The 19,088-nt window shown below is 42.1% G+C and overlaps 1 protein-coding gene across 4 annotated transcripts in view; it reads left to right on the top strand.

Moving 5' to 3' along the window:
• The window catches only part of LOC118774722 (protein FAM168A-like), a 43,989-nt gene that overhangs the window by 11,920 nt on the left and 12,981 nt on the right, over positions 1-19,088 (top strand). For 2 of the 4 annotated variants that reach the window (XM_036524174.1, XM_036524171.1), the window contains exons 2-3: positions 1,036-1,142; positions 6,502-6,593. In XM_036524174.1, the coding sequence (XP_036380067.1) occupies positions 1,072-1,142; positions 6,502-6,593 (163 nt within the window). In that variant the 5' untranslated portion in view covers positions 1,036-1,071. The remainder of the gene's footprint in view (positions 1-1,035; positions 1,143-6,501; positions 6,594-19,088) is intronic. The other 2 variants (XM_036524172.1, XM_036524173.1) reach the window with 1 other exon arrangement.

Raw genomic sequence — 19,088 nt, 5'->3', positions numbered from 1 at the left:
GGCAAGCTGGAAGCATCCACATATCACGCTGGTGCAATGCTATTTTACTATATTGTCTCTCTGTGTCCTGTGCCTTTAACAGTTCACTGTTTTCTTCATTTGTTCTTCATGTCTGTTTGTTGGGCCTAATCTTTTTTTCCCCTACAGCACATCAGAGCACGTTTACAATAGGACTAAGTGAATGCAGCTCAATTTCTCTAGCATCTTTGCATTCATTAAAGTATAAACACTGGTCATTGCCTGGCTATCAGGAGGATGTGAATCCTATGTTTTATAATATTGTAGTCTTAAGATTTTTTGTAAAGCCCTGGGGTGGGTATGGAGGTACAAGAGCCATATTTATATAAGCTGATGTTCTTAGCTTTAGATTTTTTCATGAACAATATGCTATTTGGAAGCCTCGTGAGTAGCCAAGGTGGTTTGTAAATCTGTTTTAGAGATGTATCTTTGATGAGATTTTCTTTTACCAGCAATTAACTCTCTCTGCTCAGAGGCATTGCAAAAAATATGATCAAACTGAAACATTACTGTTGTGTGAGTGAGAGGAGCATCTTTTGCCCTGTGCTGCAATTCAGTGGGCAGACTCAGTCTCACCCCTTCTGCCTTTTAGTTTGAAGAGCCTCTCTTCTGTTATAACTCTTGGTGGGAGGAGCCTCCTCTTTTCTTCCCCTCAATGGGCGGAGCCTCTCTTCTTCCTTCATAGCAAGCATGAGCTGATTCTGTCAGATCCAGATAAATTGCTGTGAGGCCATGGCACATAGCAGGCTTCAGAAATGGTGTCAGCTCATCAAAATAAAACAACACGGAGAAATGCTTTTTTCAATCTCTCTGAAGGCAAAGTAGGCCCTTTTATTTGCCATCATTATGTTTGTGATGTCTCAGTCCACTACTAGTGGGCCAAGACCTTTTAAACATGTTTTGTGTGTTTTGTTTCTCAGAACGTTTTGCTTGGGCATGCTCTTGTTTTGTCTGCTTTTTATTTGTTTGCTGCTGTGTCCCATTATAATCATGACCTTTCGCTGTATTATTTTTCAGATTGCATATCCATTCCCTACATTAGCTTTTCCAAGAATGGCCAGCGGGCACCCCACTGACAAATTCAGTTTCTTGTACCAACCCGAAAGCAGTCAAAACTTGAAGAGGTCAGTGTAGAACCACTTTAATGCTTGTGATGTGCCACCATGTGTCTGTGGCGGGCTTGATGTCCGTAAGACTAGTGTTTACAGGCCTGCTGTAAACACTCAAAACCAAAACCGGGCAGACTCCCGGGCAGGTTCTTTGTTTTGAACTGAGACACTACTACAGTGCTAAAGTTACGATGTAATAATTGAATGATTCCTTCTCTCTCAAAGTTTTATTCATTCATTTTCCCTGTGATTTCTTAAATTGTGCATTACACAGAGATATCGTGTTGGTACTGAAAAAACTGAATATTCTATCATTTGAATTCTTTGCCAGCTAATGTATGATTCTCTGTCTGTCTTTCTGCCTCATTTTTGAATTACAGATATTGATTGTATGTGATAAATGTGTGTTTGGAAACTGATAACCTGCTTTGCTTCCTTTCAGTGAATGAACCCTATGTTTTGTCTACAAATGTGTATATTCTTGTGAGTGCTTGCATATCTGTTGTGTGTGAATGTGGATTCTGTGTAGATAGTGTACATTTTCTATGTCCTTTATGCTGAAATTGTCAATACCTGGAAGATGAAACCTACACACAGATGGCATGGCTATCCATAAACATAGCCAAGCCAAGAGCACAGTACACAGTAGACGAGAACACGTTGATAAACATCTCTGATAAAAACCCATAAAAGTTTGGTATGATAATTAATGAAATTTTGTGTGTGCTAAAAGCATACATAAGCTTAACAACGTGGGGCCTTCGGTCTTTAAGGTGTGTTCAAGTTACTATCATTTAAATTTCTGGCAGGTCACAAAATTTTTGCTATAATGATGTTCATTGTTTGGTTTCATGAACAAAGAGGACAAGGACTACCAACAGCCAATTTAAAAATTAAAAAATCACCAGTATAATGCATCAGCTACTGTTTTCTCCAGGAGTCAGTGAGAGAACCATGGAAGAAGAAAGACAATATCAACAACATTTGGGCACCAAGGCGTAAACAAGCAAGACAGAAGCTTGGATGAAGAGCTTATTAAGCTTTGGCAACATTATGACTGCTTTTTGATGCATGTACAGAGACTAAAAAATACAGAACTAGATAGAAGTAAATGGGCAGCTTGGTATATTTAGTATGAGATAATGTATATCCCAAGGTCTTTTCTGTTCTTTGAAACCTCTGATGAAAATGGAGAGAAAATGGCAGTCTTGGTAATACTTGTAGTAGTAACAACACTGCCCTATCTTAAGACAGTGACACACACTGGCAGAAGTCTGTCTCAGAACATGTGGTGTCATAGCCCCATCTCTAGAGAGTAGCTGACTTGTGTACACTTGCAGTACACTAGTGTGCAGTTTGAAAGAAGTGTACTGTATGTAATAGACTTAAGTTGATGCATATGAAGCCTGTGCCCTAGATAAGGTTAGGAACAGTATGTACACATCTAATGGACTGGTGTTAAGATTTTTAAAAATACTGCTTTTTGCATGGAGTCAGAACTAGAGCATCCACTCACTTCTCTCTTCCTGTCTGGTGAAAGTGTTGCCATGTTTACTCTTTGTGATATAAACTGAGAATTCAGTGTGAGAGTCCTGTGTTCACAAGATGACTTTGCGCACTTTATTTGCTTGTTAGAGAAGGAGTGAAAAGAGAGTAGCTTTTAGATGTAGTGCCCTGTCTATCTTCAGAGTAACAACAATAATAATGGTAATAGTAGTCATCATTTTATTGTATTGGCCTAATATGAGAGAGCGAAATTTGTATCTGGCGCATAGAGCAGCCTAGCGGCCACTGTTTCTACTGCTGCTGCTTTTCTGTGGCCGCTACCATTAAATCTAGTGATGACATTAGAAGCAAGATTAGTGTCATCACACTTCATGACAAAGTTGCACAGAAATGGTTTTCTCCTTTACAGTCTACATTATATTTCCCCTGCTTCTGTACATTTTTTATGGCAAGTACATTTAAAGAAATGACAGATTAATTGACATTTGTCGGCTTGGTCTCAGATATCGTGGGCATTTATCCCAGAAGTAAATGATTGAAACTGTAATTATGTGCATTTGTGCATGTATGTGTGGTGTGTGGATGTGTGTTTATGCATGTGCTCATGGTCACATGAGTCATATGTATGTTTGTAAGGATGACAGTGTGATATAGTGGTAAGCAATAGGGCTTGTAAACCAAAGGCTGTCAATTTGACACTGCTGATGTACACTTGGCCAGGGTTCTGAACCCAAAATAAATATCCACAGGCACAGTAAATACCCATCTGTGTGAATGAAAAACATGTAAAAACAATTCTGAAAAATATTTGTAAATTATTCTGGGGCCTCTGCTAAACAACCGCTGCCATGTATCCAGTGAGCAGGTTCACACTTTACATTTACATTTACATTACATTTACTTTACTCATTAAAAGTGCATATTTATAATTTAATTTAAATCATGCCTCTGGTCTGCCTTTACTGATCTTAAAAGGTAATCATGTCTCAACTGCATTTAGCAATGGAAAAAACGTGAATAGAGGAGCCAGTGAATGTCTTACCTAAGCAAAATGCTACCTGACCTGTCCTCTTCTGAACCACGTTTGCTTTACGCATGAGCCTGGTGGATCTCATTATTAAACGTTGACTCATCTGACAGAACCACCTCTGGGCAATGATTTCTTCTCACTGCTTTCAGTCATGCATTGCTGACAGGTTTGCGTTATCACCCAAAACCAGGGCAGAACTTTTGGGCAATTGTGTTTGTGTCTCCACTTACCTTTCCACTGGTAGGGAGCTTCTGGCAAAACTGCAGCCGTGGCAAGAGACAGCGAGGACTTTTGAGGCAAATGCTGACGGGTTGCACTCTGTTTACACGGGCTGTAACCTTAAGGTGTCAGTTCACGTCTCAAAGCAGTGCTCGACTTGCTCCTGCCCACTGTAGAAAATGAACGTGCGGCGTTTGAGGAGACGATTGATATTGCCGTTGTCCACTCTCTTGAGTTGGTCTGCGCAGCGATGGCAATTTCATCACCCGCTTCTGGTTTGCGTGATAAGGCACACCATCCCGTGTAATCATAACAATGAAGCACTGACCGAGATTAATGCTGCACTTGAGGTGAACGTGCTGCTGGAGTGACATTGAGGCGGTGGTGAGCTTTACCGTGTGATCCACTACTGCTTCTTGGCCTTATTTCAGGAACAGGCTTGCTTGGAACAGTAGATGGATGGGCACATCGAGCTGCAATTACCTTAGATTAATGAGGAGGGATGGAAAGCCTTGATCTTTATGTTCGTAACGGGTTTTCTTCTGTTCCGTTGTGTAGTTAGGCTAGCTATGGCAAGCTACAGCTATAACACAACTTAATTGCTAGAAGAACATTAAGAACAAAAATGTTAGTGATTTAAGACACAGAGTTGCTTTAAGACACTGTGAAATTTCTTGTGACAGTTTTTGATTCCAGTTGATTTTTTTGAGCTGGTTGTACACAATGTCACCATGTAGTTTGATGTATAAAAACACTCCCTGCCATATGAACAGTGTGGGCGTGGCTTTTGGCCAAGTTACACTCTAGGGCAGAGGATTGTGGTATAATGTATTTGCTGATTGTAAGATAAAACAGAAAGGCCAGACTGGAAAAGATGTGGTGTCATGGCATATTGACCGGTTTTGGCTGGAGTCATTTGCAATGGCCAAGCCACTGTGCCCCGAGAGAACACAGTCTAACCAGGAGCAGGTGGAAGAGTCAGGATATGCCCTAGCGATGAGACAGAAGCCACGTCCTGTCACAGGGGCATCACGTGTCGAGCTGCAGTGTGGGAAAGCCAAAGCAACCACACTCTCCTAATCACTCTGTGATCACAGCCCTGCAGACCTGACATCTGCTGCTGGCTCCAGAAGGCGTTGGGGTATGATGTATTAGTGTAGTTTACTACCGCAGATTGCCAGGGCCTTAAATCAGCAAGAGTCTGTTTCTGTTCACCAGCGGGCCTTGAATATCCAAACCTGTCTACTTATCGGAGCTATCCATCTCCCCCTTATCCTTTCATCTGAGGTAGCTGTCTATCCATCTTTCTATCCTTTCATCTGAGCTATCTCTCCACCAGTCTTCCTTTTTGTCTGGCCTGCCCTCTCAATCCCTCCTCTGTCATATGAGCTAAGATCCATATACCCTTCTCCCATTGGTCCTCTATCTTACATAAACCATCTGTCCCTCCATGTATACCCACACATAGTATCTCTCTCTCTCTCCTCTCACAGTTATCTATCCTCCCATCTCTCTTTTCATCTATCTGTCTATACTTGTACTTGAGTCCCTGGGAGTTTCACCCATTCTCAGGTCTCTGATACAGTTACACTGGTAGTGTGTTTGTAGCAAAATGTGAGCATAAAGCCCTGTACATACAATGGGATAGTGATGATTAACTGGGTCATAAAATAAGTTTATATGTAGTTGTTACAACTGCGTATTGGAGAGCTGTACAGAGGTGGTGGAGGGCTGTCTTGTGGTGCCTCCCCGCAGACTGTGGGGTGGAGGTATTTCCCCGGCTTCCTCACAGGGCCTGGTAGGATGTGGGGAACTCCACACCAGTATCATTTTTCAGCAAATGTGATGTCTCAAGTAGAGGGGAGGTGGTATGGTCTACAGGATTTCGCAGTACTTGGCCTTATTGCTTCCTCAGGACCTCTTTTCGTGTTGTTGTAAAGAAGATAATCAACGGGGAAATTTGAAATTAATGCACACAAAGCCTGCTTCTGCCTCAGGAGGGAATGAGCCAGGACAGGAGCCTGGTTTGCTCTCTGCTGTGGCCCAGAAGGAGCTAGGCTGCATGCCCGCAGCCTCGTGTTGAAGCATTCACGTGCTGTGCCACAGAGAGGAGCGCCTCTTCTCGGTCCGCTCCACTCTCTGCAAAGGCAGCTTTCTTTGACTTATGTTTTGGCCTTGGCTGCACCCTTGTGTGTTCTCCCAGTTTCATATTCTATAGACTTTTATCCAGACAGAGGGAAAGAGGGAGAGGCAGAGATAAAGGTAGAGGTGGAGAAGGGAGATTGTGTGTGTGTGTCTGTCTGTCTGTCTGTCTTTGTCTCCATCTCCAAGTGTGTTTTATTCTTTGCGTGGTCACTGACACTGGCAGTCATCTGTACCTCAGCATTGTGCATATTTCCAAAGTAATTGTTAAAAAAATCTCCGTTATATTAGCTGTGAAATATATCTCCCAAGGAGCAATTACGTGACAAGTCATGACTGATTCCACAGGGTTACAACTATGTGGTCATTACTTAATTGCCTGGTCATTGCTTAAAGCCCGGCTGTTTCCATATGGGTGCTTTGTTTTAAATGTGATTTTTCTCTCTGTGTTTGTGTGTCCTCTCCTCTGTTCCTCAGCAAGGGTAGACTGTCTTCCACCATGAACCCTGTTTACAGTCCCGTTCAGCCTGGGACCCCATATGGCAACCCCAAGAACATGGCATACACAGGTGAGTGAACCTGCCACAGTCTGGGTCAGGCTTGGTGGATGTGGTGTAATGTAGGTTGAAGGGTAGTCTTTTTCGAAATGCTTAGTTCTAGTGAATTGTTGCCAAGGCTGTTCTTAGCTGTAATGGTATCAACCTGATTATAATTTACTAGCTTACCTGACACCATTAGACAGGGCACCTTGCATGTCTTACTTTTTATCCATTATGTTGTAGTAGTAGAGCCTCATTTAATTAACCTGCTATCTTCAAATTCATTTTTAGGCTCAGTATTCCGTTCTGGTGCTGATAACGTTTATTCCCTCTTCATTTCCTTAATCTGTTGGTGGATCGACATTCCACATATTCCAAGTCTCCCACATTAATCTTCCTGAATTGCACCTACCATTTTTAGTTGCAGGAACTGTGCAGAATAGCATCTAATTTTTCAGAGATGTTTGTTGAAGAAGTGATAAATTAGAGACCGTTACCTGTGTTGTCTGTTGTAAATACAGTAGATATAGCTATGGATAGCCACAGCGGTCACACAGTTGTGCTGCTTAAGAGGACAAGAATGAATGAACATCAGGGTCAGGGGGCGAGAGGCGTGAATAACGACTGGAAATACTGTCTTACCATGGTAAAGGATATACAGGGAAATGACAGACTTGAACTTCAAAGAAATCTAAGTATAAGAGATTAGATGTGATTCATTCGGATGTAAATTGGAATGATTTTCAGCATGTGGGAGGAATAATATGGTTCACAAAACAGATATTGGTGCTGGATATGGCATAGTAAGATCTTTACTTGCATTTTGTTTCTGTAATTTCCATAGTTTAGACAATCAGTAAAAAGCGGAATGCCACACAAATAGCAAACATTCAGATACATTTTTTCTGTGCCTATCTAATGGTTATATATGGTCATACCTAGTTACATAGCCAGTGGGTGTCAGGCTCACCAGTGTGTCTAAATGGTGTGATATCTTGGATTTTGTATGATTTTCCAGCAGCTATATTCATCTATATTTTAAGGTGATTCTAAGACATGTATAGGGAACTCATGAAAATGGCTTGCTGGTTGTAACACAACATTGGAAAAAGGGCCATATTTGATACCACAGTTTAGCAGTTAGACCTGAAAGCCAGCAGTCAGATTGGTTTACTCCTGTTTTCTTCCATTATTGGATTCCTCAGAAACATTGCAGTGGTTTCTCCAAGGCATATTTTGTCAAAATTCTACCAAAGCTCTTCTGTTATGAGCATGTTATATAAAGTTATCACCACAATGATATTTCACCTTGCAATCAGATGTTGCCCTTGATTTGTCTGAGGTATGTCTGGTATCCGGTATTTGTTGTGCTGTCCTGTTTCTTTCTGCTCTTTGTGGAACTGGAAGCTTCTCTCTCTTTCTTGCATATCTCCTTCTTGTCCAGATGTGTGTATGTGTGTGTGTATGTATGTGTGTGTGTGTGTGTGTGTGTGTGTGTTTGGAGTAGTGTGTTTCCTCTGTTTCGTTTACTGTCATTTGCATTCAGTTTGTCGTCTTCCCTCCATGACTGAGGCTATAATCCTGATTAATGTGTTAGCACCGTGGATCAGCGTGGCACTAAGTTTTACAAGTGCTGGGCAGCATTTAAAATTCCTCCCCCACTGACACAGCTGACATTTAAGTTCCACTTCAGTTTGCTTCCTGTTAGGTCTCCAGTAGAGATGAGGTATGATGTGTGCAGCTGGATTGTCTCCCAACAGGGAATGCTTTATTTGTAGCACCGAGCATGCAGTGAATCCTGAGAGGTTTCAAGAAAGAAAAACACAGAAGTACAAGAACAAGACAGGTTCTCATTAAATGCAAAGGTTGAGGCTCCCAAGTGGTGCAGGTGGTAAAGCTGCTTGGTTGTAGTGTGTTAAATAGATACTGGCTGCAGGTAAGTGTATCAGAGGATTGCACACTCTTCGCTTCAGAGCTCCCTGTGCAATGTGAGGAGAGGTTAATGCTCAGGTGTTTCCGTTTCCAAAGTCCGGATGAAATTTACAAAAAAGTTCAATAAATGCAAGAGCTGGAGTGTCAGTATTGATTCATTTGGGCAGTATTGATTCATAAACTGCAGAGTTTCAGGTGTACTCATTTGTAGTAGAAGCTACTGCCGATAGCTAGACCTATGTGTACATACACTAAGGACACCGTATTTTAGGTGAGATATGCAAACCAAATAGTTGATGAAGCACTCAGTTTCCTTGTGCCAGGGAAACGCATATGCCTTTATTTGTTTCAGCCCAGTTGTCTGTTTAATTTTGCTGGCTGACTGGCTTGCATGTTGCAGTGTGACAAGACTCAAACTGACATTCTGTCTGTCGAAAATCAGCAAGTATAAATATACAGCCAAGTCAATGTCATTTCTGATTTCCTTTGCTTTTCATCACAGTTGGGCCTCCATCATGTCAGTAAGGGGAAGGTGTGTGTGTGTGTGTGTGTGTGTGTGTGTGTGTGTGTGCGCGCGTGTGTGCGTGTGTGCGTGCGTGCGTGCGTGCGCGCATGTTCATATGTGTATATACATGTTATGTATGTACGGAAAATTACTAATCATCTCTATCCACTTGTCATAGTAGTATTTGTATCTGTATTTGTCTTGCCATTTGTTAAATTGGAAATAATTAATGACACAAGTGCTCCATAACACCTGATGTGTCTGTGTTATCAGCCAGAAATTACATACATTCCATTGCAAGGCTCCACAGAGCATCTTTGCATATGATTTGAGCTAAACAGGGACTTAACTTCATGCCAGTTTTACAGTAATTATCTATGCATTTATCAAAGGAGACTGTGCCAGTTGTGCCAGTTTCAATAGATACCATTAATAACATTTTGAACAAATTAATAATCACTATAGATTTGGTGGGGAGAACGTAAATGTTTTTCCCCTGATTTTTTTCATCAGGGACATGTGTTTTTGCCAACTGCTGCTTTTTACCAGTACAGTAATAGTAAGACATGGAACTTTTATAAGTGTGTATGTGCATGTTCTTGTGTGTATGATTTTGCATTGTGTTAGTCGCTTCAGCATATGCAAGGTGCAGTAAATGATTGACTAATGGTTGGCAATCAGTCTGTTTAATGCATGTAATTTTGCTGACTCCCCTCTATGGTGACGTGCAAGTCCTGCAAATATGTTTCACATATGGCAGTGTTCTGTCTCACCCTTTCTCTTTCCACTCAGCAGCAGATGCCAGATTTATTTGTCATATGTTTAAATATTGTTTAAATGAACTTTAATTTGATTTGATTTAAAGATAATCTGTCTAGTGCTTTGTGACGTGTGATTTGATTTGACGGATTACTTAAGTGATTCTTTCCCTTGGTCTGAATCACATGACTTTTCGTGTCTGCAAGACTTTTTGTGTGCTTATATTTTACCAAGAGGGCATACCCACTCTTTGATTATATTCAAAATGCAAGACACAAATGGCCAAGAGCGGTCCTGTTTTGCTTAGCTGTCCATCACTGACAGTTCATCTGAAACTTGTGGAAGGCCTTCAGGTGACTCTTTTTCTTGCCTCCATTTTTGTTGATCTGTCTGCAGCACACTGTGCGACTTCTGGGGAGGTGGTGGTATTGCAGAGCTCTCAATTGATGGGTCGGGTCTGGTCTTGGAGGCCTGAGGGATTTTATGTAAATTGCATTATTGGTACAAAACTGATCTATAACTGAAACTAAAATTAGTATTGCTGGTCACCTTTTGGAGGAAGCTTTGTCTGTCTCCAGTCCCCTTTTTTCTCATCTCTCACTGTCTTTTTCTTCACCTCCCTCCCTCTCTTTCTCTCCTCCCTCTCTGTCCCCCCCCCCCTCCCCAATGATACTGATTTTCTTGCTGAATCCTAGGTTCTGTTGTCCTTTCAGCATTGTAACATTATGCTGCCATTATGCTTCCAGGTCTGAAAAAAGCAGTCAGTGCTGTTTTCAGGTACAAAGTTTGGTATGACCTAATGCATTCAAGGTGAATTTGGACCTCAGTATTACTAAAATGATCATCAAAATGATCACCTCAGATGGTGGAAGCACTTGTTTTAACTGCAGACTGAGCTTTACATTACGGTTTGGAAACCCGCTGTATTTTTTGCTGACAGTGATCAGTGGCCCACATCAGGGGAAGAAATTGGCTTCACTCCACTGCAGATAGGGGTGGGTTGGCCAGGGTCCCCTTGTTGTTCTGCTTTCAGCACCCTGGGACTTGCGTAGGAGCCTGTGAGTTACTTAGATAGCATCAGGAGGATGCGCCTATGTGTATCAGAGGAGTGCAGGTGCCTGGCTGCTCTGCTACTAAGAAAAACTACCACACTTGTGAAGGAAGTGAAATAAAGCATGTTTTTTGTGGGAATAAAGGGATTTTTTTTGTTTGTGTCTAGCAGAAACATGTTGTATTTGCTTTGCTTTGGTGTGCACATTGTTTTACACTTTCCACCTTGTGGAAAGTGAGATATGGTTAACAGCTATTTAAGGATACCTCAAGTAGTTCTATAAGAAAACCAACTAGGGATAATGTTGATTACCTCATCCCAGTGTTTTATATTTTACACATAACAATCTGTATATTTCGGTTTTTAACTGAAGAAATTCACAATAATTACTTTATTTTAAGGGGATTACAGCAGTTGCTCGCTAAGAGCTTGAGCCTGTTCCTTCCTGGTAACAAGCAGTGCATCAACCAGTAAACCTGCGGCTACCTCAGTGATAACTGAGGTGAACTAATGATATTTTGCCAAACAGCCTTGGGTGTCATTTACAATACACCCCAGATCACCGGTTTTGACCTTCATTGTGCTGGATGTGTTCCAGCCTCAGGGAACATGCACTGCCTCTAGCTTCATCATGAACATTTTTTTGCAGTACAGCCAGTCCTGTCAGGTGCAAGGGATTCAGGTACTAGATGTCGAACATGTTTGTAGCAAAAACAGATTTAGTCAAAGACTTTTCTCATCACTGAATCACTATGCTTCAGAGGTAGAGTGGAGCACCAGGCAATTTAGTTTTAGCAGCGAAACCACATTGCTAATACCCCCACTGATCTCACACTTAGCACCAAGAAGCTGAATAGGAGGCTCAGATCTCAGCTGTTTGTTCACCGTGTGCCCCCTGCCATGTGGAGTTCAGTCTGTGGGAGGGAATTAGCGGATTCTGCCTCAGAAAAGGCATGAAGAAAGAGTGGAGTAGAGGGGATCTCTGTCGCTCTGCCTGCCTTAGACTGCCAGAGGCTGCTAATTAGCATTCCAGCAGCGAGCTGGAGGAGAGGCCGTTGCCATGGCGCTCGATATTGATGAGGGGCAGTGGATGCAAGCAAATTCATTTAAAGGTACCCCAGGCGATATGTTTTTCCCCCCCTCACACTTTTTTTTCCGCCCAAGGCATTCTTGGGGAGAAAAAGGAGGCAAGCAAACATAGTAAGCAAGAGAAAATGCCATCGCAGAATCATCATGCTTGTTAGAAATTTTGAGTTGTTTGAATTTTGAGGATAGCATGAACCTCTGAACCGTCCTCAGATGAAAACATAATTTGGACCCAGGAGACTGTGGGTGAGAGGGGCTGAGGCAGAGCTTTCCCTGGGGGGGAACGTGCTGTTCTCTCTGACTCTGACAACATGCTCCCTTGCTCAGTCTCCTCTGAGTCTCCTATCATACCTGTCTTCTTAAGAACCCTCTCAGGAGAGCTGTGCGCAATACTTAGAGACTGTAGTTTTTGTCAGATTTCTTTTTTAGTGTTTTGTACTTAATGTCAGCTTTGTACCTTCTGCAAAACCTTAAGTGAGTTTCTATCCAGCGGAGTTTGACCCAAATCTAGAAATGAGCTTTTACTGGTCCATGGTGAAACTGACTAATAAAACCCAGTTGATTGAGAAGAAGCTTGTAAACAGGTGGAGATGAAAGTAATCCATGTACTCAGCAATTGATGATGTGGTATCCTGGCTTGCGTGAATGTTTCCAAAACCATACAATGTGCAGCTGAATTCCTGTGGTGTTGGGTTAGTCTGCAGTTACACACTGACTCATTACACAATAAAACGATTTCCATCAAGTTTACAGTGAGTAATTTTATCATTTTATTGCTTTTATATAAATCTGTTGCCTGTGAGTTTGTTAGTATAATTTAAAATGTATAATTGATGTCTACCACAAAATTAAAAAACAGCAAGAGGTGCTGTGCTGTGTTGCGTGTCAGGATAGAGGACCTCAGTGGAAGTCTGTGTTAATGTTGTGCTGTTAAGTCCATATTATCCTCAGACACATGCTAATGTATGTATATTTGCAAAGCATATTTCCAAATGAATTCATTCTTGTGATTTTGTCCCTTTTGCCCCCTCAAGGCAGAGTTGGTTGTGAACTCAAACTCTGCAGGAGCGTTACAGATGGTAATGGGGAGTTCAGGAGAGCAAGGTGGCAGTTCTGAATTGAATGCATTCCACAGAAGTATAATATCTGGGGACTATTACAGAGACTGCTCGAGGGGGCTAAGATGGCAGAATAACTGAATGAAAGAGCTGAATTAAAGCACTCTCTCTCTCGTTTGTGTAATTTTTTTCCCTGCCTACCATTAGCTGCAACTCCTGGTCACAAACTGTTCCATAAATACGGAGCCTAATTAGCAGAGCGTGGGAGGCCAGTTTTCATGTGTGTGGGCGTGATGCAGGCCTCGTTAGGGAAGGTCTAAATTCACAGTGCTCAAGCCAAGGCTGTAGAGGGTTTTTATGATGATATATCTTACTGGTGTGGCAGAAATGGTTCTGTTCAGGTTGCCCTGAAATGACCTCAGTATTGTGTTTCTTTTATTGGTTAGTCAGTGAGGGAAAATGAAACCATCATATCAGTACTGTATTAAACCGGGTGGCCGTGTAGCATATTGGTTAAGGAGCAGGACTCGTAACCGAAAGGTTGCCAGCTCAATCCCCGCTGGGACACTGCTGCTGTACCCTTGGGCAAGGTACTTAACCCACAATTGCCTCAGTGAATATCCAGCTGTATAAATGGATAACATTGTAAATACCTGTAACTGGTGTAAGTCGCTCTGGATAAGAGCGTCTGCTAAATGCCAATAATATAATGTAATGTAATGTAAGCCATTCTGAGGCCAAATTTTAAGTGAGAATTTTCTTACAGCTAAAATAGTTAAGCAATATGTCCATGAGGTACTATCTTATCTGACAGTCCTTATTGAACTGACATTATTGTAAGAAAAAAAATGTCTAATTGATTTGAATTTATTGTTATGCATACTTACTGTTACAGGTGAACAAATGTAAGCATAGTGATCACTGAATCATGCCACAAATCCAGATACCTGGTCTTCAAGTGTCAAAAATGGTAGGGTGAGGTATGAGTGTCATAGATCACAAATACAGGTATAAAAACGCTTGATTTCCTATCTGTGCTTGTGCTTGTCTTCCTGTCTGTGCCACCAGACTCCTGCAGTTAATCCAGAATGCAACTGCACGACTTGTCTGCAACCTCCGTAAACGTAGTCAAGTCACACCCCTCTTCACCTCACTTCACTGGCTTCCTGTTATAGCTCGCATCAAGTTCAAAACCTTGGTGTTGGCATAAAGGACAGTGAATGGGACAGCCGCCTCATACCTACAGTCAGTCTTTAAACCGTATGTACCAGCAAGATCACTGTGATCTGCAACCATAGGGCAACTGACTGTCCCTACCCGACAGGGTAGCTCCTCTCAGCCATGATGCCTGTCTGTACTGGTCCCCCAGTGGTGGAATGAACGTCCCACTGGTGGTCAGGGCAGCATGTTCCAACTCAGACCAAAGACCCACCTCTTCAGACTGCATCTCAGTTCCATGTTATTCCCCACCCCCTAACACCAGCTACTTGTATTACTTGCTGCTTGTTTTGCACATAGTATAGCAATGTGTTATCGATACAGTGATATGGTAAAAGTGTTTCTAGTTGACAGATAAACATGTAGGTCTCCTTGAAGTAAGAATTGGAATGTTATGTTTTTGGACATCCACTACACGTTTGTGCAACGTTTGTTGTGACAGTTGCGTCAGATGCTATGTCTGATGAGCTCACAGGTGGCAACTTTGGACAAAGTAAACAAACGTATTGGAAGTGCTTTTCCAGAGTTTAACACTGTTAATGCCTAATGAAACGCTAAAAGAAGAGCATCTCTATGTAAACTGGTATCAGTGTTTCTTACAGGAAATCTGCAGAGTGCATCTTTGTTCGCTCACTGCTGACTTAGGCTGAGCCATACCTGAGACAGGTTTCCCCTCCGGCTGGGTGGAGCCACCAGAGCGGTGACCCAGTTTAAATCCTGCTCACACCCCCCCCCCACAGTTACCATCTGTCCTACCAGAGCTGCCTTACTCAGCATTCCCTGAAGGGGCCGGCCGGCTGTAGAGAGGAATGTTGTGAAAAGCATGAATGGGGCCCTACCCATGACCAACCCCCCCCCCCACCTTTTCATGTGTGTCACTGATGAAGCACCCTTTTACCGCAGCCACCATCACCCAAAGCCTACACCTCTCTGTAGCCTACTGCTGTTTATATAGGCCTTAGTTTTCTAGCTCTGTTATGCTGTGTCTGAAAAGTTTGAAAACTTTGGACATCAAGCATGAAGATTTATGTTAGAGCTTTATGTGGTTTCAAAAAGTCATGAACTGGGAGTGCATTTCCAGCAGTTTTGGACAGTGTAATGATGGTAATTGTGAAGGGACAACAAACGTCTCGTTAGGCTCATTTTCTACTCATTCTTTGCATTCTGTCCTCTACTGCCACTGAGGCAGTTACTGGAGGTTTTACTGGGGAGCTGTAAGGTCACCTTGTATAGTAGGGCCATGTCTGGTCAGGGACATCAGCGGTGTGGACAGGTTTTTGTTCCCATCATTCTGCCACCTGATAAGAAAATTAGAATTTGAATTGCAGCAATTTAACTTCCCATCTCAGCTCTGGGTCTCAGTGATGCAGAGGAAGCTAGAAAGTGTTGTTAGATTTAAGCCCGCTTGGACTAGAGAGCCGTTCCTTCTCTGTAAGTGTGTGGCAGTGACCATTGTGGAGTCGCAGTCAGTGACTGTTTCTAGTGGTTGAGTTGTAAGCTGCAAAATTCCAAGGAAAGGTTCCTTTCCTTTTTGTCGAATCTCAGCCACATCGTCAGGCAGCTCTCGAGACTGTAACGCTCTATGAGTCAGACACTTGCTGCTTGGCTGAAGCAGTCCTCCCTCCCACATACATAGACTCTTTCATTTTGCATGAGCTGATTAGCAGACAGGCAGTTGATCATGGCTGTTGGCAGTAATGTGATTCTATAATAACTGGTGTGTTGAAAGGCAGGGGAAGCAATATATACATCCCATTCATGTTGTTATTGCCAATTGGTTATCTTAAACTCCAGCTACGATGTCTGCTCGTTACACTCATGCATCCGCAGGAATCTGGGACGAGACACAATGCTATGCATTGTAGTTATTAACCCTGACTTCAGCCTGCTCTGGGTGTGACATTGATCTTAATATCCAGGAAGATGGAGTGAATCAGCTGAAAGCACTATTTTATAAAGAGAGGAGTTCAATTATGTTTTATGGAGACACAATAAAGAATCTGTTCTGTGTTTTTTTTCCTACTGTGACCTATGTGCATTCCTGCCTAATTCAGGGAAAATATATCTCAGCCAAGAAATTGCATTAGTGGAAGAGATTTATCTCTTGTTGCTATCTGGGTGGCAGGATCCAGTCCTCTGCCATGTTTGTGGATTGGAATTGGGAATAGGTACGTGTGTCAGGTATTACTGAAGGGATGGTTCAGGTGTGAAATGAATACCGATTTGAGACTCATTTGGAAATGCTACTTACAGTAGTGTCTTTGGTATTTCCATCTTTGTTTTTCCTTTAGTGAAAATTTGTGCCTTCACAATATTTTTTTTTGGAGGAAGGTACAGCCTGCAGTGTTCCACAGGTTTTAAACCCCAATCCCACAGTAACCCTGCTCAGCCCCTCCAGAAAACAGTTGGGTTCATCTGCTTTCCCATTCACTAACAGTTCTATAAGCAGGGCCATACCATCCCTTTGTCTCCTCAGTCTGCTACTTTCACATTCTCCTCCTTCTACTGCCGTAGACACCTGTCAACAGGACCCCACCAATCACACATTGGGCTTCTCAAGAAGTGTCTGAAATTGTGTTGGAAACTACAATTTCTGTCATTATTTTCCTGTCCAGGAGAAAAGTGTTCAATTGCTGAGTCTGTCTGTGACACATTTAATACTTTGACTAAACCTCATTGCACTGAATTTTACCATATTGGGCTTGTAAATATAAAAACTGAACCCCACACAGATACAGAGTAAAGAGAATGCGTTAAGAAGCATCAGTCTGAAAAGTGTTTAATTATTGGTCTGTTATTACCTGTTATTGTAACTATTATTAACTATTTTTGTTTGAAAATTTGAGATAAAGATCCTGCCAAATGAATCTTTTCTGTTTTGGGCTGACTATGTGTGCATGCATGAAGTGTGTTTTTTGTATGAAATATGTCTGCTGGAGAGCCAGTGGCATGAATATGTGACCTGCTGAGAAGGCCTGGCAATCTCTGTCTCTGTGTTTGGTAGCACCTTTTCAGCAGTTTGTTGGCTGTTAGAGGCAATGAGGAAAAGATGGAGGGACTGAAATCATTTAAATTGCATTGTCAACAAGCAATTTTGAGCTTATTATTTAGTATTATTCAGCTCTGTCCCACATGTCATTGTCACAGTGAAAGTAATCACCATTCATGAATGTGGATGATAATTAATATTCTCACAGTGTTTTCTTCTGAATGAATGTTTTATTTGTTGGTGGCTTGACCTCACACGTCTGGAAAGATTCAACTTTCACCTCATCTTTGGAAACAGTCATTTGCACCTGAAGTCATTAGTATTGTGGTACTGTCCCTCACTAAAGGCAAATAAAAACCTACATGGCTGAAGATTTCCAAACCATTTACTGCATCTTTTTTATGCTGAGCTGGTGAACTCAGCAGCTCAAGTTTCGATCTTGGAGTGCCAGAAGTGCTTCTGGTTCATTACATAGTTTGCTCAATTATAAAGCTAAATGAATTTGGATGACGTTGGGTTCAAGGCACTCAGTACTTTAACATTTAGAGGTACCTAGAAAAGGGTTATGGCATAGCCAAGACTAGCATTTCCTCTGATTAGTGAAACCCATTTACCCTGCTGGATATTTATTAAGACAATAAAAGATTTGAACTTGAAACCCTGAATTCTACAGGCCAGTAGTCTAACCGCCGCATCACACTAATTGTTTTGAATACGCAACCTATCGCAGCATGCTGTCATTGCAGGAAGAATTGCTGTAATTACCTGGCGCACAGGTAGTAAGTTAAGCGAATAGTATATTAGATCTCTTTCCTTGTAACTTGGCAGGTAGGCTGGTCCCTTAATTTAGTCCAGCTCCTGGCCTGCTGGTAAAAAAAAAATCAATGTTTATATTTTATTCAGCAGTTGTTTTTATGGTTCAGTGAAGTGGTCCTGGCTGTACATCTCACTGCAGTTCAGCCTGTTTCACATAAATAGCCTGCCTTCCTGTACAGTATCTCGCTGTCCCTCTTGGCCCCAAGAACATAAAATCATCATCCTTATGATCAGATTTTTCCATTTTTTTCCCCCTCCTCTTCCTCAGTAAGTTTATCTCACCAAGCAGATGGTTTCATTTGCAGTGAGTGCCATCGGTCTATATATTTTGGTGCTGTTTATTAAGAGAAGTCCTCTTCCAGCCTGCTTCCTCCGCCACCCTTCGTCTCTGTCTGTAACATGTACTGATGGCTGTCAGCCTAGCCATCTGTGGAGGACTAGATAAAGCAGACGCTGCAGGGAGAACATTCCCACCTCCACTACTCCATGTTTTCCTGTCATGAAATACTACTGAATGCTTCATGGCAATGGGCAGCAGTGCCTTCGTGGAACACTGAGTGGTAGATGAATTCTGCCCTTAGTGCTGACCCTGGATTGGTTATAGCAGTTTTTTCACAAATCGGATGGTGTTAGGAGTAAGGCTGGATGAACTGATCCTGCATCCTGAATGGTGCAAAATAGCTGTTTCAACCTTTGTAGCCAGCTGCATTGTTTGGTTTTGGCTCTGTCACCACCTTTCCTGCATTTTCTTTAGGTTGGATATTGATTTGGCTCTGATAATCCACCAAGGAAATCCTCATATCCTTGGAAAATTAATTCCTAATATTATTTGGATTTGGAAATATAATACTAATATTTGTAATTATGACTTCATCAAGATGGTCCTTCTCCACTTTTCAGCTACACCATCATCTCTACAAGGCTCATCTCTCTCTCAATGCGTGAACATTGCCCTTGTCCTCTCCCAGATCATAAAATCAGAACAGAAAATCAGTGTTATTCTCCACGATAAGCTCTCCTTCACGGAGAATGTTGCTTCAGTAACCCAAGACTGCGCTACCCTGCTAGTCTTCTGAGGCAGGCAAGGTCATAGATCCTTCTCACATTAAAT

This window comes from Megalops cyprinoides, chromosome 3, assembly GCF_013368585.1.
Source record: "Megalops cyprinoides isolate fMegCyp1 chromosome 3, fMegCyp1.pri, whole genome shotgun sequence".
Classification (NCBI taxonomy): domain Eukaryota; kingdom Metazoa; phylum Chordata; class Actinopteri; order Elopiformes; family Megalopidae; genus Megalops; species Megalops cyprinoides.
Note: the sequence above shows the minus strand (reverse complement) of the source record. Positions and strands in the feature narration are given on the sequence as shown.